The sequence below is a fragment of the Drosophila santomea genome, chromosome 2L (genome assembly GCF_016746245.2).
Source record: "Drosophila santomea strain STO CAGO 1482 chromosome 2L, Prin_Dsan_1.1, whole genome shotgun sequence".
NCBI classification, from domain to species: Eukaryota; Metazoa; Arthropoda; class Insecta; order Diptera; family Drosophilidae; genus Drosophila; species Drosophila santomea.
The window spans coordinates 1,506,174-1,532,293 of record NC_053016.2 but is presented as its reverse complement, the minus strand read 5'-3'; the positions used below and the strand labels follow the sequence as shown (position 1 = coordinate 1,532,293).

Genomic DNA, 26,120 nt, shown 5'->3' with positions numbered 1-26,120 from the left:
CGATGCGGTTTTTCGGCTTCGCACTGCTGCCCAAAATCCATCATCGGGCTCCTCAAATGCAAGCGCTGTTCGTTCGCAGGGAGTGCGATGTTGTACATTGTGCATACATATATGGGGCTCCTCTTGCAGCTGACTGAAACCACAAATTGCAATTAGCGTCAGCATTTCAACCCATTGACCTCGGCTCGGCTGGAGCTGCTGGCCCACCATTGATTGATGATGAGCGCTAGTTTGTGAACTTTTTCCCAGCAGATCGACCTTGGTCGGCTTAGTCGAAATATAGCAACTAAATCTGCATAGTGCAAGAGGTCCAATGCTGAATGTCATTGGTCAAATGATAGATGAGAATCAAAGGGAAAGTTTTTTTAACTCTTATAGTTATATTATAGTAAGAGAGTAGTATTTAACTTTTTTTAATAAGATTATTCTTTGAAATTGTGGGCAAAGATCTCAATGATCTGTTGAAGTGAAAGTGGTTAAAAGGGGCTGAATGTCCTGTACTGTCTGTGTGTGCTAGTGTGTCTCTTGGTTTAAGAGCTACAATAAAGCTGCAGCTCGCAAGTTTCTCTCGCTGTTGACCCATCTGCCCTCTCTCTGGCCTGCCCTTGCTGTCCCTCTTTCGCAGCATTGTATTAATTTCCTTAGTTAAGTTTTTTATTCGCGCTGTACAATTTTTTTCGCGCTTGTCCTTCGCGTTATATGGTCTTTTTTGCTGCTTTTATATGTTTTGTGTGTTCTGCTTCGTTGCCTTGGTTATAACGCAAATCCTTTGTTGTGCCCTCCTCCCAAGCCACGCCTCCTTTCGGCCCAGCCCGCATCCGCATCCTTTTCGAACAATAGCTGTGAAATAATCACTTGCCTGTTTGCACTTTATTAAGTGGACAGTGGCGGGAAAGAGAAAGCGCGCCCCGGCGCCTTCTCGTGCGAAAGAGACAGCTGCAGTAGATTTACTGACCCAACTTCAAGTCGTTTTACTGTATAGCTTGTCTGGTTTTCTTTTTCGCCATCGAATTTTCTTTCGCTTTACGAAAGTAAGTTCATGAAATAGAAAATTGCCGTGCAGGCATCACTCCTAAAATTAGCACCATAAAATTTCGCAAGATGCCCCTCCGGGGGCGCCACAAAATTTGACTATTAATAAAACAGTGCTAGTACTGAACATTTATTAATGCTAAACCATATTTTCTAGAGTGTATATTGATAGTAGCAAAGCATGCATTTCTCAACCTATTGAAACCTTTCGGCCAAGTTAAACTGTTTTATTATGGTAACCACAGAAAATGCCAGCTTCACCATCTAAAAAGGAAAAGTAATTTAAAATAGGTTATACTTAAAATTAATACCCACAGCTAGGTTTGTTTGCATGCAAATGGGAAAAACTCCACCCGCCGTCAGAGTAATTGGTTGCTGAAGATTGTGAAGAAAGTAAACCAAGGTGGATTTGTAGCGACGGTCAGCAGAAGTCCAGTCCGATTGAAAAAGGCAATCGGCCATTTCCTGGCAGTCATCGATGATCATATTGCACAAATAGCAAAAGGGAAAGGTCTCCATGGACACGTCGAACATAAAGAGGCAAGTGGCGACACCAGTCCAAAACGTCGAGAAGAACATCAGGTTTATCATTGAGAGTCCCAGAACAGTACCGATTAAGAGGAACTGCACAAAAATGGTCCCCGAAAACACAGGTCGCAGAGCGTCAACATAGCTGAGGAATAATAATAAACGCTTTTCAAAACAAATGGAAATTGTACCAGTTGGAACACCTTACTCCAAAATCAATCGATGATCCCGAATGCACTCGGTGAGCTCCTCCAAGTACTCATCTTCGGTCTTCCCTGGCTTTGATCTGAGATTTCGCAGTCGCTTTTTTAGGAGGTTGATGTGGCATCGAGCCATGAGCATGGAGATCAGGGGACACACATCGGTGCAGAGATCCATGTAGATGGCCTCCGTCATCAGAAAGCATTCGGCGATGCTGGAGATGTAAAATTGCTTATCGGAGTCGATGAAGGGAAAGTACATGCGCCAGGCATGTCGTCGCTCCAGCAGGAAATACGGAAAGTTCATGACCACGAAGGTGGAGTAAAAAATGTGATACAAAATATCAAAAAAGTTTGACATGGCAACATAGCGATGAACAGTGGCCCTCTCCTCATCGCGAATGCATCTCTTGTCCAGTTGATCCAGCAACACCTTAGCTTCCTGTCTCTTCCTGAATCCCATCATGGTAAAGGCGCACTTAAAGCTGCTTCCGTACATGTTGACTCCAATCTCGAAGGAACTGAGGAATTCACCCGGCGAAAAGGTCTTGAACCGCTGAAGGTACTCGATGCTCATTGAGATCGGCAGAAGGATAAGCATCCCTATGTTGAAGAACACAAACCACAGTTTGTAAAGTAGATCCAACCTTCACACGAAATCATGTTTGTTTCAATTTTTACATATGTGCATAGCGGGTTTTCATTACCTTTTGTTCTCTGACTCTGTCCAGCCAAAGGACCACATCACCCGATCCAAGTAGATGAAGGCATCTCGGGACTTAACCCGCTCGCTTAATGGCTTTTCACTGATGTGGGAAAATAACTTGCTCAACATCTCGTCCGTGGCTGCTCTTTGAATATATGCTTGAGCTGGGAAACAATGGCTTTTATAGGCCACCAAACTGTTGTAAAATGTCTCACATGACTCGACGTTTTCCAGAACTTAAACTTCGTATATGCCAAAAGTTTTCAAGGAAAATCAGTATAAATTTTCATATGGCATTTTTCCAGCAAACAGAAGTCGATTAAATCGACCGCAGGTTACCTTTCTCATGAAGTCAATTATGCGCGTTCAACGAGCAGGAGCTTAACATGCCATTAACCGAGTAAAACACTACCAAAACTACATTAATTCACATGTATGGCTTCATTCGACGATACTGAACTTAATCCCTCCCAATATCATTGCCTTTCGTCTGGCATTGCGGTGACCATTGGCGGTGTTAATCAATGCCACCGCGATGGCATGCAACCGAAAAATGATTGCCGCCAAACACATTATCTGTATTATTAATGAGCTGCATGCCGCAGACTGCACTCCTGGAAAATAAGTGGCTTGAATTTCAAAAATATTTAATATATAATTTCCAAAATATTTAATATATATTTTGTAGATAAGCTGCTTGTCTTTAAAATACACAGTTAATTAAATAGAAGATATAGGTATAGGTATATAGATACAAAGCCATATTTAAGACACTTTAACGATGATTGAAATGAAATAATTTTAAACCCTTTTTTAGCTTTTATAATATAAAGTTTGGAGATGATATAAGGTTTTTCTGCGTGCATTGAGTGTCCTGTAAATTGGCATCATTGTTGATTGAGTTGAACGAGAGACCCGCTGCGGGTTCCCCCAATCAAACATCGCTCTTTAGAGCTCTTTGAACAGCACATTGCATTCTCATTATAGCCTTGCTTTTCGGGTGTTTAATTAATTGAAAGCATTTTTGCCAGCGTTTGCGGCCGCTTTCCCTTTTGCCAATTTCACGGAGAGTGTGAAGCGTCGACCGTAATAATATTGACTCATTGACGTTGAGGACGGACCTCCACATCCAGACATACAAATGCACACAAAAGGACCTCCGCGAACATGCAAATTAAATGCATTCGCCGGAGACAAACCGTACACGTGCCCTAGAATCTTTTGTCGGTTCTGGTAATTAATCGGAATATTTTGCATTTTTTTCTGGCTGATGATAGAGAGACGGAATTTAAAATTCAATCAGCGTCTGTAGTCCAATTTATTTTAAAGTTAAAAACATAGGTATTTTCATTTAAATGATTTAATATTCCTGGACAAATTGTATATATTTCTTTTTAGATAATACATTTTCTTCCTAATGGGTATATTTTTGCATGAACAAGTTCTATTTGTTCTACATATCTATATCCTTATAAAGCTAAACCAAGTTAAGGCCACAGAGTTTACAAACTCATCTTTAAATCAACGATTCCTGGAAAACATACCATATGCAAAACATTAGCCTGCTGTCTTATGAGTATACAAACTGATTTCCATTGTTGGTCAGTTGGTTTAGTTTGAATATGACGTAAGCCAACCAAACCACAAAATATGGTACGAAAATCCCCGAAATATATAAATTATTATTATTATTTTTGGTTTTAATGTGCTTCTCGTCGGTGGCAGCATTTAGATAATGAATATATTTTGACTAATTAAAAGCTGACATTGCCTGTTATATGTTGGATTACAAACATAAACATAACAATCATATAGCATAAATTTAGTGACAGCTATCTGATGACAAATGGATTCGCCCGCATGCAAATAAATTGGGATTTGACTTTTGCACAAAATAAAAGCTTTTAAAAGTTAGCAATAATATCATTAATTGTTAAATGTTCAGCGGAAGTCCAGCAAATAAATATGACTAACTAACATTGCAATCAAAGTGATAAACTTGCTTTCATTTATTTCGTATACCCTTTTAAATTTAAGTTCAACTAATTAAATGAATCCAAGTAAATTCTATGCTATATGTATATTCCTGTGATCCTTTGGCCGCACCACATGGACATGCAGATTTCAGGAGTCGGCTATCCTTTGAGTGAATGCAATTTATTTTAATTGCGGTGAAAGGCAGCGGACACTGCTAAACCGAAAAAAACGGAGAAAAATAATAATGAATGAATGCCAAAACACTCACTTCTTTTTTACTTCCTGGTTTGCTCTCTTTTTTAGGTCGCGAATTTCTTTAGAATCGAACTTAGGATTCTGAAATTTATGTGGATTATGTAGACTGAAATTGAACTCAGCATATTTGTGCTCTTAAATGATATTTTTTTCGTATGCATTCTAGAAACAATGGTTTTCCTTGTGACACCTTTAGCGAAGTTAGACTGTACGCAGACGTCGCATAATTTTTGCGGGTTGAAGAAAATCCAGTTTAATCGCGTGCTCGAAGGAAAACATCTCCTGCAGCTGTCCTGGCAGGTAGCTAAATCCAGCGTTCTAGCGCCAGCTGCCACTTCCTCTGGGATTTCCCCAGAAAATCTTCCAGTGGCAGAGTGTCGGAGTTTTCCCAGTAAGCAGCAGCAGGTAGCCGATGGTGTGGCATAAAAACCAGGACACCCTGAACTCAGGCAGCACTGCACTCTGGACACTCAAAGCGAACAGATCTCACCGCAGCACTCAGATACCCAGTAAATCAGTGGGCATATATATTTAATAATGGCCGAGCTACTTTTCCCACAACTTGAGCGTCCTTTGCCTACGCTGCCATCGCTTCACTACACGCTGTTTGCCTACAGGGAGGAGTTGCGACGCCGCGATGCCCCGTTCATGAAGATGTCCACCATCAAACTGCACCTCACGGACAACCTCATCCTGCAGACGATCAAGAACATCCGGCAGTACGACACCATCGAGATTATGAATCTCAACCAGGAGATCAACTTCAAGCGGCGCCTCACCAAGCAAATGAGGAAGGTGCGCAAGCTGGAGAAGCTCGGCTTGCAGATCGATCCGCGGAAACTGAACGAGAATGGCCAATGGCACTGAGGTGTGATTTAGTGGAACTCCAGAACCTAAGCTTCTTACTCAAACTCTATCGTATTCATACACACACCCAACTATTCTTACATACTCTGAGCATGTGAAGTTAGATCGTAAGCAAAGTCTCTTCAAGTTTCTAAAACTCCATAAGCCATACTAACCATTCTAAGTCTATCAGTTTTGAAAAGAAATAAAAGTGAAAATTAAAACTAATTGTGTTTGTGCATTAGCAGTCACATTCTGAATAGAACAAATTTGTTAGTCGCAACCAACTGTGTAAAAATTGCCAAAATATGTCTACATTTTGGTGTGTTCATTTGATATTTTCACTCCTGATCTGGAGCGCTCACTCAGATAATTCTTCAGCTGAACGGCCTGGCAATGTAACCGCAATTACAAATTGGAGTATAAAGGCGAGATCCGTGGATCAGTGCACTCCTGGCAAGGTCCTTGTGCTGACAGTGCACAATTTCTTCGAAGCCACTGAGGATGGGACGTTCTTCGTGAAGTTCTATGAGCCGAACTGCATGGGCTGCCACGATTTCGAAACTATCTGGACTGACATGGCCAAATCGTTCAAGTCCAGAGGCAATATTTGTTTTGCTGAGCTTAACTGCAAAATGGCAAAAACCATATGCAACGATTATGAACTGCGATATGAACCCAACCTAATATGGCTTGAAGATGGAGAGGAAGTTCGGCAGTACGACGGAGACCTCACTTCCGCGGGCATTAAAATATTCATTAGAGAAATGATTAGGCGGAATGAAACCAACAGATCCGCGGCCGAGAGGCCACAATTTCACACCGAGCCAATTATCCTTTTTGGATGGCTCCTCTTAGTCGGGGCTGTGACGTCGTATTTCAAATAAATAGCTCTCCAAATTGTTATCGTATTAAAAGCAGTCAGTGTAGTGGGCTAAAATGAAAAATAAATTTAAATAGCTGTTCCGTTGTTTTCATTTATATACGAACACGCCTCTCCTAATTATTTGAAGGAACTTTTGTCAGCCAAACGCACATTTCATGCGGGCAGCACACATGTGGGTGGTTAAAACTGAAAACCCAAATACAAGAACGCATTTGCCGGATGCTGTGGCGGCCATAAAAAGTTTCCCAACTGCAGCTACGAGCGACATGAAAAATGCCTGGGAAAGCGTAAATTGTATTCTCAGCAGTAAGTTGCACTTATACCCTGTAGTCCGCATGTGCGGAATGCTGGTTTCAGAAGCTCAGTCCTCGTTTTTGGAATAAAGAGGTATTTAAAAGCCATTACTCTTGGTTATCTTCAGCAAACTTCATGTCTGATTCAATATATATGCAATCAGCCAGAAGATAGTTTTCATATAAAAGATCTGCTCTTTAGTAAGGGGTATCGAATAGGCGGGACGTTGTAAAAGAAGAATAGTGTAAGCATGCAAATTTGTGTGTGTTGTGTGGGCGTGTTTCAGTAATTTAGTGCGCCATTTAAAATGTCGGTCCTTCGGGTGTGGTTTGTTGTCTTTACAGGGAAGAGATCCCAAGATAGAGTATGTTAACTTGCATAAACATTGCATACTTGCAGGGGCTTTGGCGCCTTTTGGGCTTAAAAAATATCTAAAGAACTCAAATATGGGTAAACGACTCAACACTGCGTGTTTATGTAAGCCAAATCTGAACATCGTTGAACTAAAAAGAAAAAAAAACGAGAAAAAAAATGAAGAATGCCGCTGTGTATTTTGATACTCTTGAGAGGGATTTTTCTTAGAAATTGCATTTCAAGTACGAAGGACTAACAACAAATAAGTAACAAGACAAAAAGACACAAAACGCCGAGGAATGCACTAAAAATGGAAACGGAAGACAGGCAAAGAAAATATTAATCCGAAGCAGCACACCACCAAACAGAGGAAAAACTTCTCGCCGTCCGCAAAAGTTTTCCTCTTCGAGGAGGGGGAAAGTTTTTATTTTTTTGGCTCGAAACTTTCGGTTGCCACTCGAGCAAAATAGCTCAATGGCTGGAATGCAACTCTGTGCGAGTGTCAGAGTGCAGACGATGCTGACAGTCACTCACAGAAGTACACACCCACACGTGAGGCCTGCATTCTGCACTGAGGCACTGTGGTTGCACAGTGTTAAGTACTGGGAAAAGTTTTGCATTCGACTTGTTATTTACTTGCGAGAAGGCAGAACAATCAAGACTGTTTTCCGTTGGCTTGGTGGTGAGAAAAATTGTACTTTGCTTCTGTTGCACAGGCATATTTGATGGGCTGGCTTGTAGAACCCAAAATGTTTAGCATTGTTAGGTGAATCGGTACATGAGTTAAGAACAAATGATAGTTCCAAGGCCGGGACTTTCAGATATTTAAATTTCAAATCCACCTGATCCACCTGACTAAAGGCTTTTTCCCGTTCTCCATCAAACATCAAGCACACATCAAATTCCAGCCACATACCTTCCTTCTACCACGCTGGCATGGACATTTATTCCCAAGCCACTGTGGCAACCATACACAAAATCGCAAAATATTTTGTCCTGCAGACAAAGGAATCCCGAGGAAAGGAGACGATGAAGCGACAAGAAAAGGCCAAGCCCGAAAAGAGCAAAAATGCCAGTCGATCCAGAGCGTACTCCACCACCCAATTCACCCACTTGGCCGCTGAAAACCCAGCTAAAATATGCACAAAAGAAATGGAATGAAGTGTAGCGAAACTAGTCGTGACACAATTTCTTATGCAAATTGCACAAGTCATAGGGAAAATATCGAATATCCCGGCCAAATGAAAATGGTCAATTCATAAAATTCCTACGCCAATAACATTATCGGCTCGTAAGAGTGGGCACCCAAAAAAAATGCTGGAAAATAAAAAATGGTTGCACCCGTCTAACATTACATTTCGGGAAAATGTCGCACACACACACACTTAAAATACAGACATGAACCATTTGGCCAACAGATAAATGGGGCACTCGCACCGGGGATGTGGTTCAAACCCAACTCGTAATATGTGTTGGCCAAAACGAGCATAAAACGAAGCCCGATACAATCCAAAACCCAATTGAATCAATTGAATTGAATCGCCAACCAAAGGTTTAGGTTTATCGATGTGCGGGAATCGGAAAAAAGAGGGGGAAATGTTTTCCTACTTTGTAGTAGCACCTAGCAATCGAAAAATGTCGGGTATATAGCAACACACATTAGAAGATTCTACTATTTTATTTTATTTATATTTTAGATTTTAGGGTAAGAGAGTTCAGAGAAGTTCTTTAACTCTTTACTTTATTTTATTATTCCTATCAGAATAAATTTGCAAGATATACATTTTGAGATGTAGGGCATATTCCCATCGACCCACTTTTACTGACCAACATATTTGTGTTTTTTTGTAGAGCAACCCTTTTGGCGAAAACCCCAAACGTGGCCACCAACAAGAGGAAAATAAAAGTAAATTGATGTGCTCAACTGTTGGAGAAGAAAGCAGCAACGTGTGTCACATGGAGTAGTTTCCCCAATTTTAGTGGCCTCTGTTGCTTCAGCAATTTGCCCAATGATGCAATGCGGTAGCTGGGAACTTATGATTCCATATTGAATGTCTGTAAAACTGAGGCTCACTTAAAGTTTAACTTACTTCCTGCTGACTTGCGAACTATCCGAATCACATCCTAACTTTTGGCTTTAGTGAGTTGGCTGCACATCCGCGAAACCCTACTGGAATTTTACCATAGAGACAAGCGAAGCGAACATCTGCAAAACTTTTGCAATCGAAAGCAAAGGAAAGAACTGGCAAAGAAACTCTAGTGCACCGAGTTGAGTTTAGTTAAAGATGTGACTTCTCATCAGTATTTAAGCGATGAACACTTCCCCAGATCCAGATCCCCCAAAACGGTTGTCAAATCGCATTACTTATTGATTTGCTGGTATTGTACACTTAATGCGTATGTCAGTCAAATTTTTCCCCGGTGCAGAGTACTTAACATATCTATAACGCCATCGAAGTAACTTCCTTTTGCTGAGCAAAGAAGTACACGAAAATGATTAGCAAACAAGAAATATCACTCAGGAAGTCGGCGATATGGTATCTTTGCCTCACTCTACCGCACATTTGATATTTTATTTTCGTAGGCAAGTTGGTGCGGCAGTAAATGATATGTCATATTAAATGGAATGTAATAAGCATTATGTTTAGCATGAAGACATTTTCCATTTCGGCGCAAGTCACTTGATTTGGCTTTCACATACTCCAGAGATATTTCCCACAAATAGCTTTTCAGGCAAGTGTTGCGGCTGAAAGTCTGTTAATTAATGAGGAATGTTTCACTTACGAAATGGTTCAACTTTAAAATACGTGCATCCCATATCAGTATCAGCATCCAGTTGGTAACATTCTGGGCGAAACTAAAAAAGTGCAGGGGGCACGGGAAATGGGTTCAAATCATGACGTATACGTACAACAAGTTGCCTCAACTTTTCATTACAAAAGCCAGTGCGGCAGCCGCAGTCTGTTCACATTACTGTGCCACGAAAAATGTGAAGGCGCCTGGGAAATGGTTATGGGAATGGAAAAGCTAAGGGAAAGGAGAAGCGGCAGGAGCAGAAGGAGCAGCTCCTGAAAGGAACAGGACTCCTGGCTGATGGCCCGGAACGATGCTTTGATCGCCACATGCAGCTGCAAAATAGGAATTGCTGCAGCCAAACAGTTGAAAACTAATGAACTACTCGTTCTGGTTTGCTGCTCTAACAAAAATAAATAGCAAAAAACTTGAAACAGTAAAATAAATATGAAAAAAGACCTGCAAAACGTTGACAAAATGGCAAAAAGTTCAGCTATTCAGCTTCCTTGGTGTCCCTACGTCCTGCGCCATAAGTATTCCATGTAAATATGAGAAATATGAATTTAAATGCTCGAGCGAAGGAGATAAAGCAGTGGCAAAATGGGCTCCCAACTTTCCTGTGCCCTTTTCAATGGCATAAAACATTCGGCATTAAGTGCCACAAGTGAAGGTAAGTCATGTGAAATCATGTTGTTTACGGCCATGAATGTAAATTTTGTTTAATAAAACTAAAGCTGGTCTTGAATGTGGTGCGCACATAAAACAAGTTCAATATTAAAACATGGACAGTTGAAGTAAGGCGAGGAATATGTGTATTTACAATTGAGTTTGCTTGCTAAACTTCGAAGTATCTCCTTTAGCTGCTCAATTTGGTGTACCATTCATAGTACTACTTCCTTTTCCACCAGAAGATTATACATTTTTATGTCCTTCCTCTCGTGTGTCCTTGAAGTGCTTTTCAACTGGTCGTTTAACAGACTCAGCTGCTTGATTATTATATATTTTATTATTATTTTTTGTAATAAACAAGCATTCAGTGAGCTCTGCACAGATTTGGCTTTCTATAGTTGAGTGCACTTGGGGGCGGAGTCTGTGGCCCTCCTCATCTCATCTCTCGAGTTTATTCACTATTCACTTCAGAAGGTATTCGGTTCATCCCATTCAAAACAAAGCAAAGTTAAAAAAAGTAAATAAACCAAAAAGGAAAACGTTCTCGTTCATTCATGCTCATTATCCTGTAGATTATTCGGTACTTTACAGCGCTCAATGCGATAATAACGATGTTGTGTTGCGAGCCAAGGACACTGATACACTGGGAAAATCTAAGGAAAAAGAGTACTTTTAAAATTTATTCTTTTATTTATTTCTTATCTTTTAAAAGTATGAGCAAATGAATTATTTAATAATTCCACATTTAGTTCGATTTTTAAATGTTCTATTTGGCTACTTAATTTTATTATCCAAGAAGTTTCTAGGTGTATTTGTCTAGTTTTGAGGCTGCTCGATTTCGAAGTACGGGCCAAGTTAATGCAGTTTTGGCCTCGTCCTTGGCCCAACCGCTCCAAGCTGTCCTGTCCTTTTGCTCCTTGATGACGATGACGACGATGATGATGCACTTGATATTTGCCGTATGAATGCGAATTGGGGGTTGGCCGTTGGCGGGTGGTGAGAACGCAGAAATCTCTTTGCCATTTAAAGCAGATTAAGGCTTTGGCCCCTTTGGTCCATATATATTTCGGACTCTTTGCGGGATTTGGAGCAGCTGAGACCGGGTCCTGGCGGTCGACATTCTAGGGTCCTGGCTTTTGTTGTCGCTAGCTCCCGACTTTCACTGCACATTGTGTTTCGGGGCTGTCGTTTCGGCTTTTGTGGATTACTTGGCATTTACTCGGTGGCAAGTTCCTTCACTTCACTCACTCACTCACCACATCCACCAACTACCTTTTCCACCCACTTTCAGACTCGGTTAATTTCTGCCCATTTAAATGTTAAATATCTTGTGGGGATTTATTTAGAGCAGTGAACCAAAGTAAGAGAACTCGAGACAAAAATATACATATGAATTTAATATCGTTGATCAATTTATAACTTTATTTAAAAGGATGTGTACGAAGCTAAAGGTGCATTATATGATTCAGTAACTATGAGATATAAAATGAGGCATCTTTGAACTTTATATTTTACCATGCATAGATTTTTTTTCGGTGCATTGAGTCCCGCTACTTTTTGGCACCTTGGATGTATGAGTATGCGTACTCGCTGCTCGCTGGACACCTAAGCTCGTCAGGCATCCTCGACCCACCTGAATCCCCTTTACCTTTAAGCCCATGCCCTGGCGTTAGGTTCGCGACCACGCCCCCACCACCGCCTCCCTAATGGACCTGCTGGCTGTCAAGCTGTTGTCATCATCGCCGCTAATCCCGCACTTGAGTGGCAAATGCCGAGCCTTCGTATGCAGGGCGGCCCTGGGCGAAAATGATGATGATGTCCGGCTTAGGTAATGGCAATTTAATAAGCCCTAAATGCTCCTGTCGCCTCGGGCGCTGCGTTTTGCACTCAGCCATCGGCGATTAGGGATATTCCATGTCAGCGGAGATGGTGACGGGGTTGGGGAGTCACCAGCGTGGATGAAGTTTTTGGGCTGAGCCGAGGGACTGCTCCTACTTTTCGGAGGTCACTTTGAAAATCTGACACATCGGGGCAATTGGCTATAAGGCAGTTTGGCTTCAAATTAGTATTAGCACTTATGATCCTTTGAAAATCCTTAAAAATTAAATCATTTAAACCCTGTTTTACATACATAGTACATATCAGTTACTTTTCCATTCAGCTGACAGTTAACTTGTTGGCAAAACCTTTTTTGGCTGTTCGCTTTTGTCATTGGCCTCACCTGTTTCACAGGTATTTCCGAACATATTTCACCTGGAGCATCTGTGCCCCGAAAAACTTGACCGGCAGCGTCGGTCTTAGGACAATTACAACACGCAGGACGCGTTTTGCATGCAGCAATAATACAGGAGTCTCGCCCCGGACAAAAAAGATCCATTCACAGGGTCGACAAGCGGAAAATTGACAAACGTTCTGGGCCCAAAATGCATTCAACATACACGAGAACATACCAACGTACCAGCTGGCAAACAAAGCCAGGTCCTTTCGGGAGGATTCTGGACACCACGAGGCCAGGGTGACAACAAGAGCAAAGAAACCGGGACAGCAGCCATGATTGTTGCCCTACGCTGCTTGAGCCTGTTGACGATTGTTAGTGAGACATTGACTAAGTGTCCGGACGGAGGACAAGGTGCTGTGGGGAGAAAGTGGAGTGGGGAGGGTCAGGAAGCAGCAGGGAGGAGCAGGAGGATCACGGAGGAGCGAGAGGGGTTCTGGCATCCAGATTGGACGGACAGCTTAATGACATTCAAAGTGTCGAGTGGACTACGACTGGCCAACAGAAGCGAGCATCGCACAGATTGCATCACTGAGAGAACAGACTGCCTCCGTAACTTGCATTGCTTTTCTCAAAATATAAAAACATTAAATACATTTTGGATTTGATTTAGTTACTAGTGGAACTAGAGTATCTTGGGAATATAGTTAGTTGACTAAAACTTAATTTTGGCACTGTTTCTTTCAGTGCTCGCATGGTGTGTCCCACAGCCTTCCGATTTCCCTCGTTGAACTCCTTCAGGCGGTGTCAGAGTGCATTCTTGTTGACTTACTGGCACTTTGGACCTGGCAGAGGAGGGAACAAGCGACTGGACTGGCTGTTCGGGAAATTAGTGCCACAAAAGGGTTGTCCAGAGGTCGGAGGTCGGAAAGGCAGGAAGTGCTCATTATTCAGCTCATTTGCATGCATTTCGTTGCAGGACACACATTTGTCCACTCCGGGTGCTCTTTGCTCATGCTTTTCCCATTTGCCACTTTCCTTTCGTCATTTTTTCTTACTTTTATCTCTCATTGTTGCTGGATGTATCTTCTGGCTGATATGCATTCAGAGTTGAAGCTGCGAAATACCCTATTTTCTAAATTTAAACTAAAATTAAAATTTGATTGTGATAAATCTCCAAATACTTATATTATTTTACAATGCCGAATCTAAGGATTCCCCCCGACCAAGTGTGAATTTCCAGCATTATCCTTATGTCAGCATTCATTCCACACCTTGCAGTCCCAATCTGTGTTTTGTAATCCCCCTAACAAATACCTGATACCCGAGTAATACAGAGTAAAACACACGCAGCAAACAGGCAGAGACTTAGCAGCTTGATCTCTGGCCAGTGCATTCAGCTTCCAGGACAATGCCAGAAACAGGAGGACATCTGGCAAGTTCTGGTCCTCCTGACCCGCTCCTCCGCCTTTTGTGTCCTGGCCCGTGTAATCGCATTTGGTCGGCTTCTCGGACCCAAAAGTCGGATACGGAGACGGAGACGAATGCCATTTGTGAGGAGGAACTGGTTTTAAATAGATTTCGCCTGGCCAAAAAACAATGCAGATTCAGATGGAGATGAGCTCCGAGAACGGTTGTGAAATTAAGTGCCTGTGGCTGGGGTTTCTGGCTTCTGTCTTCAGGTGTAGGATTTTTCAGAGAGCGCACATAATTTTTAGCTTTGAGTGTCACTCACTGGCATTGTAATTAAATTTTCAATTGGAAGTCACGCTTCGTTGCTCGCAAATGGAATATATGTAAATAAAAGTTAATTGGTTGCAGTGCAAGTAAAATGAAATATCGACAACGTTTGAAGATTTACGTTTATGTTTTCAGGAAGAATCCATAATTTATTTCGTTGAACTAAATAAATGTATGCGAAAGACATTAGCAATAATGTGGTCCATATCGATTGAAGTAGCCTTAATAAATCCGAAATGCTCATTAAGTTTCTTGCCAACTTGCCAATGGAAACGATTTGAATTGCCAATTGAAATCTGCACTCAATCGAAGGACCCAAGTCCTCCTAATGAGCACAATCCGAGGTCCTGGGCGGGAAGCCCAGAAACCCAGGCCGAACCTAATTGCATTTAAATTGCCACTCGTGTTATGTTAACAAATAATTAGAGTTGCCCACTGGCCACCGAGGGCGCACTGAGCTGGCCCAAAGGGGCGTGGCCGCACCGACTGCTGGCAATTTAGCCCAAGACAAGGACGCACTGCACACACTCACGTCCTGCAGATAGAGGTCCTGTCAGCCGGACAGACGGCGGCCCAGCCTCATTTGCATAAACTGCGATGCGCCACTTGAAACCAACTGCGGATTGAGGCATAGCCATGGCTAGGGAAACGGCAGCGGATTAAAGTGCCTAATATACTCGGGATTGCAGCGTACCAGGAGTAAAGTCAACGGCCGCGAAAATCCATTTAAGTGATTAAATAGCAATTATAAAGCTAAACGGATAATCCTGTTTCTAGGTATGTGGCAATACGATGTTTGCCATTTAAACTGCACAACTTCAATTTTTTTTTATAAAGTAAATACATGAACACAAATATGTGAAATTCCAAATGTTAACTCTGCTCCTTGCCCAGCTGCACCCATAAAAAATACATTCAAATTCAATAAATTGCTGCAATTTGCCATACGAGTCAAAGTTGCTGTAATGCACACAAATTAATTATTAGCAGCAAACAAAAACAATGGTAATCACATCAAGCTGAACAGGAAGAAATCGAATATGAAGCGGAAGTGACTGGTGCATGTGGAGTGGAATGTGTTAAAATCTCCAAAGATTAAATTGGTTTCGCAACGACAGACAAGTTCGATCATAATGATGAACGGAGTAATGACGATGGTGCTGCTGGAGGAACGGGGTAATCCCCAGAAGGTGCAGGTCATCAATATCCTGTCAAGCGCAACAAGGAAAATTTTCACAGGCTCTTGGCAGTGCACTGTGGACTCCAAAATGGGTCAATTGATTGTGAAATAATAGTTCAAGTAGGTCAAGTGGTAGATAAGATTACTGTAAGAAAACTATGTATAATTAAATTTAAAAATTTCCAGTTTGAAAATACGCTTGAGTGTCGAATACAACCACTGTGCGGCGATAGTTCAATGAAGTATTTCCCCGATCCCGATCCCGATGCCGTGAGAAGGCGAGAGGCATGCAACGAAGCATGCGAGAATTTGGCTAATACGGAATGCAGGCTAAGAAATTCAAAGTGCATAGATTAAAGCGCAATGAAATCGGGCAAGGGCAATGTGAGAGCGCCTCGGCGGAAACTGGAGGGATACCACCCTCCTGGGACCCCGGAAAACCCCATCCTGCACCTTTGCGAGGGGGAAAGCAAACTTAATGCAATCAAGCTTAATGCAGCGCAACGGCTGCCAGACGACGTCTCGCAAGGGAGGTGCGGGGAACGGAGGCGGTGGCGGAAAGTCGGAGAAAGTCGGGGAAACTGAGGCAAAGTGAATCCTTTGGGCATACCTGCGGTGAATTTTTAAGCAATTTACATAATAATTATCGAGCCAGCGCCGCCGTGATGAGGAAAGCGCAGGAAAACCCAGCCAAATAGGGCTTCCGCCGCAATTATCGAACAAAACTTTGGGCCCAACTGCAAACTGGGCTTTGTATGCGGCTCTTGCCTAGCCATAAATTGAAATTAAATATTCAATAACTAGAGAATTGAACTGGCTGCTTGCAGAAATCTAATTATTTTAGACACATCTCAAGCTTAAAACTAAACTATATATAACACTATTGTGTTTTAATGATTCGTTATCCCTAATTTATTTCCATTTGCTTGAAGGTGTCGCACCGAAATCAATTTCAAGCCATTTGAAATATTGCCAAGAACTCAGTTCATAGAATTCGGCAGTAGCGCAAAGCAGCAGAACTTTAAGTCAATCAGGAAAAACAATTTTAGAAAATTGTTCGCAACAAATCCGAGCGCCGCGAAGGATTTTGAAAAATATTTGACATTTACATTGAAGCTGGGGGAAAACGCATCGAAGGAAGAGCGGGAGGACGTTGAGCGCTTGTTTAACTTAAATTGCTTTGCTCTAGCGTTGGCGATGGTTGGAAAGATGGCGAAACAAAAGCCAACAACTGCAACTTTGCTCAATGCGCTTCCGTTTCCGCTACCCAGAATTCCTCCTCCTGCGTTCTGCGTTCTGCGTCCTACGCCCTCCCCCATTTTCCCGGCCAGTTTTTCCCCCACTTTCGCGTTTCGCGAAAACTCCTTGGCACAGCCAAAGTTTGGCATTGTTGTCTTTGGCTGTTGCTTGTGGCAATCACTTTCATTCGTTTTCCCCCAGAAAAACCGCCAAACACTTCCGCTCCTCCGCGCACCTCGCCCAATCATCAACCTTTGGCCATGTCTTTGTGGCGAAGTTTAAGTATAAAATTTAGTTTCTTTTGGCTTGGAAAATGCATTTTCCAGCGTCAGCTTGATTTACCCCGTGGAATTGCATACGTTTTTTGATTGAGCAATTAGGGCAGCACAACACCGAAATTCTCGGTTGCCTCGTTGGATGGTTTAATGGGGGCAGGGGGTTGGGGTTTGGGGTCCTGCGGTCTGATTGCTTTTCAAAGTGTCAGCCACACCAGAAACTATTCCATTTTCATAATTTGACAGCCGTTGCGGGACAGATATGGCTTTCTATTTCGGCGATGGCAGCTTTGGACTTGCCAGTGGTTGTGGACGAGCGCGGAACCACAGCCGTGATTAGTTCTGTCCAGCTGGTATTCGAAATCGGATTCGATCGGAAAATATGAAATTGCAAAACATTATTTCACGTGGCCATCGAATTTCGGTTAGCAGCCACCATTTGAACGCCACTGCGAATATTTTTTAAAGAGTTCGCTGGTATTTCTGCCACAGCGATGTTCTATATTTTTGGGATTTCAAACTATTAACAGGACTTATCTGAATTAATCCTTTAAGGAGATATACAATTTGTACTTAATGTAATATCAATGTACAATAATACCTTCATTTAAATTGTACATATAAGCTTAGCAATCCAGTGAAAAGTAATTACAAAAAAACTCTCTGCAACCGATGACATTTAAAGCCAAACGCTTAATTGCAACTGCCAATCGCCGGTTTCCCTCGATCTTTCCCTGATTTTCCCCTGAAGCCACAACAATTTTGCCACTTCGGCTTATCACACGTTGGCGTTGTCCTTGTGCTCCTGCCAATGTCCTAGCCGCAGGGGGAAAGAAAATAAAGCGTAAGCGAAAAACAAACGAAATGCAACTTGCAATGAAAATGAAACCACAAAAGGGGCGGGGAAACGGGCGGGTAAAGGGAAAATGTAAGCCATTATCGCGTTAACTGTTAATTCAAAGGGCCAAAAGAAGATACCATGGTAACTCGAAAGGTATTGTTTCTTAACTACCGACTTTATAAAATTAAATAACATATATTTTTCTACATCAGAACTAGGTAGTTTAAAGTAGTTCAAATATTATCAACTTTTAAGATTAATTAAGTGATAAGAATTCGAGAAGTATACCCAACTAAATTCAATGTTGTGATTTTCGAGACCCCACTGTAGCTGCAAAGTTGGTAAGGACAAGTTGGAATAATAGAAGACGGGAAGGCAACACGTGCCGGAGTGGGGCTAATAACAAAGCGCCAGTGCCAACACAACACATTTGCACATCAAATTAGATTTAATTTCGAAAACAGCAAAAAATGTCTCTTTTTAGCGACGGCAACCAAGAAAGAGCAACAAAAATGGCATTAGGAAAAAGAGAACTCAGCACACGAAACCAAGTCAACACGCAGGAGCAACAAAAACCGAGAAAAATGTGACAACCAACAGACAAAAAGTCGTAAAGATGCCAAAAACATACAGGAAATGGAGTCACGTGTCCTTTACGTTTAAATTACTCCGCAGGGAACACTCACAATCCCATATGCACGCACACACATGCACGCGCGAATGCAAGTGAGGCCTTATGGGAAGTGCTTCGAAATACACTTATCCGTGCAAGGATCCCTTGCGAGCCTCTAGAATGACTAAAGGATAATATTGATGGTTTCAATGCATTTGAATTTGGCGGGCATTTTGCATCACAGTACTGCATACCTTTAGGCTGTAAACATTTTGCAGCACTGTCACTGTTGATTTACAGCTACGCTACAGCACTGTTATGTTACTTTTCCGCCAAAATGTTGTTAATTTAAATTTTGTAATAATTTTGTGAATATCACATACAATTAAATTAATAGACTTAATATAAATTTTATAAGTATCGTAGTTGCTTAGCTATCGTGATTTAATTTATTCACTTAGCTCATTTTATGTACGCCCAAATTAATAAACCTCTACCTAATAGTTCCTTTTTCATTTGGTTTTATTGCTCATAGCTTTATGGGGATTTCCCGTCGTATATTTCTTAGTTGACCACAGCACACCGGAAAGCCATCGTATAAGCCGTCATATTCGCGCCAAGAAACGGATAACAATTCATACTGGACTCGCAAAAAAGTGAAGTTTGCCAAGGCGACTTTTGAATATCCTGCAAATTAAATGTCTAGTCCATTTGCAAGTATCTGCCTCTGGATTTTCCTATTCTAATTCGACGGCGAACATGTTAATTCCCTGTGGTTTAATTGACTGCCATTGCAATTCAAAGGGATTGGCATTTTCATCGCCTTTGGGCACCTGCGATTGCATGTGGAGCAGCAGTGTTTTCTTGCATGGCTTTTCTTCGTTTGCGGGTATCAAGTGAAAATCATCAGTTTTCATTTCTAGCGTTTAGGGGCGCCCACCCTTTGGCGTTCGGCGTGTGTGCCAGGCAATTTTTGAATTGCAAATGCGGACCACAGTGCATTCTTCACGTGAGCGGGGTTGGATTTGCAGGCGGATGGAGGAGGAGAAGGTCCTGGCCACATCGCATGCCAGGCGAACGTTGCAGCTTTGTAATGTCCTGCTGTTAGCGCCAGTTGCCCATTTGTGTAGCTCTGATTTTCTGATTTTCTAGCGCCGTGATTTCGGTGCAATTAAAACCAGCTCACCTGTGAGTGAATGACTTCGAATGGGTTCTGAGGCGATTATGAATAATTTGTATCAATATAAGGCAGGGTCTTCAGAAGCGTATGACAAAGCATAACTAATTTGATTAAAGTCATCGTATTCCTTTAATACATTATTATATTACTAACCCACTGGAATGCAAATAATCCTAGGCACTCTACACTTCGTTGCTCTTGAATTTCATTAACTTTCTACCGCCAACTCGCATTGTGGCTAACTGTGCGGCTTTCTTGGCCCAGCTCGACAATTAAAACTTAATTAAAATTGCATGCTCTTTAACCTTCGCCCTGAACTTTTATTGCTTTTAATTAGAATGTATTTATATGCGCTTGACACGATTTTCACGCCCATCCGGCGGGATTATATAATCGTTATGGCCATAACCAAATGAGACATCAAATGAAAGCAAAGTGTTATTACTTGGGGCCTAGGAGGTCAGATGGGTTATGATTAAAGCATTAGTAAATATAGCTGAAAGGCGTTTAGAACCAAGATTAAGTAGTCCTCAAAATTTAAATTTTATATTGGCGGGAAATTAAATGTGTCTGTTATCAGGCAGAGTCATGTAAAGCAAACAGCTGTGCGCGAACATCTGGCAACGCTGGCTCATTTGCATTGTTTACATTTTAGCATGCGACGCCGAAACTAATAGAACGCGAAATATAAAAGTAATTCCAAAGCACAGCCAAGCCTCAGTTTTACATGAGCTGCCCAAGGCAGAGGAGCGCTTTCGGAGCCAACTGGAGGCCATCGAGGAGTCGAAACCATCGGATCAGCAGGCGCATTCCTGGCGTGACTGCGGTGCATTAAATCAGCCGGAAAAACGCGGCGACGAACAGCAACCGGAAGTCGGCGCGAAACGAGCAACTGGTGGTCACTGGAATGGAGGTCTATGCCTGGGTAGGAGCCGCAGTATTACCCGCCATAAGAACCGAACAGTGGAATACCCTTGCAGAGAGCGAAGTGCACAGGGGTCGTGATAAATGTTATCTCTGTGCCACCTGTAGATCCAAGAACTAGAATCTTAGTTCAAGGTTCAAAAACATTGTTCTACACATTTTGTCATACTATTTAAGCAAGCTATGCACTGCTTCTATATATGAGACTCAAAAATCTGTAATCTGTAGCTCAACATCTTTATATCTCAAAGATACTTACATGACAGATTGATTGAAGTACATTTGCATTACTCTCTGCAAGGGTATGACATGGAAAAAACAGAGACATCGCCACGGCGCATTTGCATTGCAAATTAATGAGTGATTTCCTTGGCTTGGGCTCTCGCCCCTTTTTTCTTCGCCATGTCTTAGGGTGCCAATTCTCACGGCCAGCTCGGCCTTGGCTTTGAGTCCGAATTGTGCATGACACCGCAACGGGTGGCCAAGTGCTCCTTCGCCCCCGCCCAAGTGCGCTTCATTCGCGGAGGTGGTGGCCACGTACTCATCCTCGACACCAGCGGGCGGATTCATGCCTGCGGATGGAACAATCGTGGCCAACTGGGACTGGACTCCACGGAGGAGTGCCACAGCGAGTTCAAGATGATTCCATCGGAATACTTCGGAGTGAGTAACCACAGAGAACACTGCCCATTATCTCTATCTAACAACACAATTGCAGGAAGTTCCTGTGGAAACCATCAGCTGTGGCTGGGACATTTCGGGAGCCATTACGCTGACCAAACGCCTGTTTGTCTGGGGCTCCAATGCCTTCCAGCAGCTGGGAATTTGCCAGCGCGGCTTTACTGCTGTGAGAAGGCCCATGCCTGTGAAGCTTCCACGCGAGGAGCCCGCCCAGAGGATCAGCTTCGGCCTGCGTCACTGTGCCGTCCTCACACAGGACAACAAGATCTACGTATTCGGACGACTTAGGATCATGGACCCTCCGCCCATGGAGCTGGATATCACGGCCACCTGCCTGCACCGCTGCAATACGGTGAAGATCCAGGCCCACAATCCCAACGAACTGCGGATAGTTTCCATTTCGAGCGGCCAGAACCACATGCTGCTCAAGTGCGCGGATCTAAGCGAATCGGGTGGCGGCAGCACCAAAAGAATCCTGACTTTGGGTGACAACAAGTTCGGCCAGTCCAACGCCTTTCAGTTCGAAGAGGATGTGCGTCAGCTGGCCGTGGGCTGGACCCACAATGCAGCTGTGCTCAAAAACAACGAGATCCTCGTGTGGGGTCGCAATTGCTACGGCCAGCTGGGAATGGGCTCGTTCAGCGAGCAGCAGGCCATACCCACGCCACTTCGGCTGAAGCTTTCCGAGGATCAGGCTCCTGCCAGAATTCACATGGGCGCCGAACACGGTCTGCTGAGGACTACGGCAGGACTGGTCTACACCTGGGGATGGAACGAGCATGGCAACTGCGGCAACAACAGCACCGACAATGTGTAGGCACCTTGGGTCACCTAAATACACAAATCACATTCACAATTATTCACTTTTTCAGGTGCACTCCAACTCTCTTACAACTGCCACCAGTGAAATTGTGCGGCGCAGGAGCAGGATTTTGTTATGCGATCACAGAGCCTGTCAACTGATTTTAAGGCGCTATGGCCAAGTGATGTCTTACTGTTTAGCTTAGGACCCATAGTTACATGTTCGTGTACGGCTTTGTTAACACTTTTTGAATAAAGATACTACTGTTGTTGATCAAGTGATATATTTATTCGAATTTTGAAAGCGCTTCTACGTGAAGCACTTGTTTAAATTTTACTTGAGTGCATACTGAGAAAACGGTCACATAGTTTTGGAATATATAAAAATATATATCTATAATAATACATATCATATTGAACTAGCACATCTGAAAGTTTTCTGTACAACATTTAGACCAACCCAATTGGAATCATTTAAGGAAGTTGCAGTGTTGCAAAGACAGGCCAGTGCTGCCCATCATCCTTGTGTCAGATTCTTCTTCGCCGAGCGAGCACGTTTCCTTTCTTCTTGCTCCACTTGGCCAGAAGCTGGAATTCGTTGAGGTGCGGAGTAAATAAATTAATTGTTTACTGCGTAATCCAAGCCAGAATTCATAAACAAACTGGGGTGCGAATTGACTGGGCTTTTGCTCGACTGCCAAGGCTTTCCTATTGTTTTTCCTACTATTCAGTGAGCTGCGGGACGCAGTTGGCGAAGGTTGAGCAATTTCATTTAAGTCAGGCATATTGCTCGTTACTCCAAATTCATAGTTTACAGTTTCTACAAGTCGCACGATGACCGAGAATACCAACAATAGGAGCCAAGTGATATTCGATGACCTGGACGATAATGAGACTTCGGCTGCCACTCAAGGTAAAACTTTCATGTGAACTTCAGAGTCAGATTGATGCTCATCATGCTGCCATTCTACCCCATTAGCCAACATATCCAGTCAGCTGGCCAAGAAAATCTGGGCCGTAACGCCCAACGACATTTGCCTGGGACTCGTGGAGGCGCCTGAGCAAGCTGTGCCCAATTTTCCTAGCGGATGCGGATCGGGAACGGGCTGTGAAATGGGATCGGTCAGCAAGCCGGCGGCCAGCGGCAATGCCAGCATTTACGTAACCGAGGTGGAGCGCGTTCTCTACGGAGATACCACCGGTTACCCGGAGAACGGCAGCCAGAACTACTTCAAGGCCGCCGAGAACTACTCCATCTTCGGGGAGGGCTTCCTCGACTTCCCCAAGGACACAACCAGCTGCCTTGCGGGCCTGAAACCGACGGTGAGTCAAGCTTGGAGCTCCCACCCGGGAGACGAACGATCCGCCAGGTCGGTGCCTCTATATGAACGAAGACAAACTTCTCCGGAACATGAAGGCGCTGCCTCGGGGTCCAACTTGCCGGGGGTAAGCTATGAGCAAACAGGCGCGACTCTATTAAGTAGTTCACGGGGTTTTTGTATAGTATAGTATAGCACTGGGTATCCCACTTATCCCACATCTTGTAAATATTCTGTGCCTATTGCTAAACATTTACTTCATGTTTTAGAGCGGCTTTCAGCAACAACAGAGACAGACCCCTCCGCAGCAGCAACATCAGCAGCAGCATCAGCAGCAGCAGCAGAATCAACATCAGCAACAGCAACAACAGCAGCAGCAACATCGTCAACCTGGCAACGAAAACCACAATCGCAACCCGGTGAACAACTTCAATGATGATATCTCATTGAAGTTTCCGCAGTTTTACCATCAAATGCAACACCAAGCACCGCCACAACCGCAGCTAAATGCACCGCACGGCCAGCAACATCTGCACGTGCCACAGAAGCCCATACATCAGCAGCAGCAGCAGCAGGGTGCACCACCGCCACCCCCGCAACAACAGCAGCAGCAGCAACAGCAGCAGCAGTACCAGCAGCAGCTACACCGTCCCAGTGTCGGGGATCTGGCTGCACTGTCCCACGCCAATCCCAAGGAATTTGCTCTGCTCTACCAGCAGTTGATGGCGCGCAACTTGCGGCAAACTCCGCAGCACAACCAGCAACAGCAACACGCGCAACAGGCTGCCCCGCAGCAGCATCAGGCTCCTAATAGCGCTGCTGCTGCAGCAGCCATGATCTACAAGAACCTGGAGTTTCAGCAGCAAGTGCAGCTGCGACAGTTGCAACAATTGCATCAGCAGCAGCAACAACAGCAGAAGCAACAACAGCAGCAGCAGCAACAGCCCCGCTTGCCACGCGGCATTTTTGGGGGCAACGGTGGTCAGCAAACGCCACCAAATGGAAAGGAACCGCCAGTAGGAACCCACAAGTAACAGCCCACCAAAAAGGTGAGGGGTCAGACTTCTCGATCGGATTTAACACCCATTAACAATTTAACACATTTATTTGTCCAACTTTTACAATTTATTTGCAATTTTTTCTGTAATTGCCACTTATACAAATGGTAGTAATTCCTGTTGACCAAATTAAAGTCCGACCTTTGAATGTAGATACAGTACCCCCACTCCATTTATATATACTTTTTCAAATAAAACTCATTTACACCCACTAAACAGCCGGTGCTATGCCCATTCTCCTCCTAGCCCAATCGAACTCCACATAGTTCTCCCGCATGAAGACATCGCCGATTATCCAGTGGTCCAGGCCCAGCAGGTCCATTAAGCCCACGAAGCATAAGTCTGCGTACATAATCACGTAGGTCTGTGGCTTCACGTAGAACTCCTTGCCGGCGATGCCAAACACGAGGATCGGAAGTTGGGGAATGGAGGCACAGGGAACGGTGTAAAGTTTATAGGTGTCATTGTATACAGCGCCTATGTCATTGCACAGGTGGAGGACCTCCAACACAGGACCAACGTTCAGGGAGGTGCCCGTGTCCATGATGGCCTTGCATCCCGACTTGCAGTGCCTCGAGCCCTTGCCATGGACCTTAATGAAGTCCATCTTGAAGGTCCAGTACTTGGCCTCGGTCACATTCGTGTAGGTCAAGGGACCGTAGTAGAGACTCGAGTTCGATCCACCGAGAATCATGGAGCCACCGTCGCTGGACCCACTTTTCAGATGAAACGAGAATATCGGCTGCTCCACCAACTGTTGGTCAATCATTTGCTGGAATGGGGGCACCGATTTGGTCATGGAGAGCTGCTGGAAGGCGAAGCCAGCGATTCCATCGAAAACGGAGCAGGAGTCGGAAATGTTGACCAATCCAATGCCTTGGTTCTGGATCTTCAGATCACCGAAGGCAACATTATCGGAGGCCACCATTCCCTTGACGGACCCCGATCCGTAGGTGATGCTAAATGGAGTTCCACTTGACCGAAAGGATTTGGACTTGGACTCGCGGAAAAACTTGTTGCCGCACTGTTTGATGCAGAATCTGCAATGGGAACTGGGCACCCAGAAGTCCGAGGATCCCGTGTCGAATTGCATGGTGAATGGCTGATCTCCGAGCGATACGACACCGAAAAAGTTGGTATCGTAGGAATTGATCAGGGGCTCGACAAGCACAGCTCCTTTGGCGGACTCACTGGTCACATTCACAGCATTCACCGTACGGAGTGGAGTATATCCGTACTTCCTGCGCAGGGCGTTTCGGAACTGCAGGTGCAGATGGGGGTGGGGAATCTTGTGGTGGCGATGGGATCGTCTTTGCAGTCGAAATCGGTGGATCTTCTTGCCGTCCACCAAGACGATCAGGCAGAACAGTAGGATAATCACACGTATATTCATGGTGGCTCACTGGTTGGGTTCCTAGACATTCCGCCCGATTTATAGTTGCTCCATGGCGAAATTATCAGGTTCAAACTTATTGCGATTCACACGTAATGTGGGTCAAAACACGAGACTTGCA

At 43.7% G+C, this 26,120-nt stretch overlaps 6 protein-coding genes across 8 annotated transcripts; 4 read left to right on the top strand and 2 right to left on the bottom strand.

Annotated features, from left to right (window-relative positions):
• Positions 1–1,209: 1,209 nt before the first annotated feature.
• Positions 1,210–2,742, bottom strand: LOC120454377 (odorant receptor 22a). The gene is made up of 5 exons (XM_039639617.1): positions 2,682–2,742; positions 2,468–2,630; positions 1,769–2,407; positions 1,348–1,705; positions 1,210–1,296 (listed from the first exon to the last, which is right to left on the bottom strand). Exons 2-5 carry the CDS (start codon positions 2,593–2,595, stop codon positions 1,228–1,230), a joined length of 1,194 nt encoding a protein of 397 aa, XP_039495551.1. The 5' UTR covers positions 2,596–2,630; positions 2,682–2,742; the 3' UTR covers positions 1,210–1,227.
• A 2,391-nt stretch (positions 2,743–5,133) lies between these two features.
• LOC120454405 lies at positions 5,134–5,608 on the top strand. The gene has a single exon (XM_039639669.2). It carries the CDS (start codon positions 5,236–5,238, stop codon positions 5,563–5,565), a length of 330 nt encoding a protein of 109 aa, XP_039495603.1. The 5' UTR covers positions 5,134–5,235; the 3' UTR covers positions 5,566–5,608.
• A 170-nt stretch (positions 5,609–5,778) lies between these two features.
• LOC120454400 (thioredoxin domain-containing protein 5 homolog) lies at positions 5,779–6,533 on the top strand. Its single transcript, XM_039639657.2, has one exon. It carries the CDS (start codon positions 5,853–5,855, stop codon positions 6,429–6,431), a length of 579 nt encoding a protein of 192 aa, XP_039495591.1. The 5' UTR covers positions 5,779–5,852; the 3' UTR covers positions 6,432–6,533.
• A 13,930-nt stretch (positions 6,534–20,463) lies between these two features.
• Positions 20,464–22,507, top strand: LOC120456770 (secretion-regulating guanine nucleotide exchange factor). The gene is made up of 4 exons (XM_039643771.1): positions 20,464–20,748; positions 21,159–21,410; positions 21,466–22,241; positions 22,301–22,507. Exons 1-4 carry the CDS (start codon positions 20,731–20,733, stop codon positions 22,389–22,391), a joined length of 1,137 nt encoding a protein of 378 aa, XP_039499705.1. The 5' UTR covers positions 20,464–20,730; the 3' UTR covers positions 22,392–22,507.
• Positions 22,508–22,793: 286 nt separating this feature from the next.
• LOC120456731 (neurogenic protein mastermind) lies at positions 22,794–24,767 on the top strand. Of its 3 annotated transcripts, none has more exons than XM_039643738.2 (4): positions 22,794–22,986; positions 23,040–23,142; positions 23,209–23,675; positions 23,818–24,767. In XM_039643738.2, the coding sequence occupies exons 2-4, from the start codon at positions 23,064–23,066 to the stop codon at positions 24,580–24,582; spliced, it is 1,311 nt and encodes a 436-aa protein (XP_039499672.1). In that variant the 5' UTR covers positions 22,794–22,986; positions 23,040–23,063; the 3' UTR covers positions 24,583–24,767. The 3 variants fall into 3 exon arrangements, with proteins under 3 accessions (XP_039499672.1, XP_039499665.1, XP_039499657.1); XM_039643723.2 differs by having other exon boundaries at positions 22,965–22,986; positions 23,047–23,142; XM_039643731.2 differs by having other exon boundaries at positions 22,946–23,142; positions 23,209–23,552.
• On the bottom strand, positions 24,635–26,039 carry LOC120456762 (pepsin-2B). The gene has a single exon (XM_039643761.2). It carries the CDS (start codon positions 25,997–25,999, stop codon positions 24,818–24,820), a length of 1,182 nt encoding a protein of 393 aa, XP_039499695.1. The 5' UTR covers positions 26,000–26,039; the 3' UTR covers positions 24,635–24,817.
• Between the last annotated feature and the right edge of the window lie 81 nt (positions 26,040–26,120).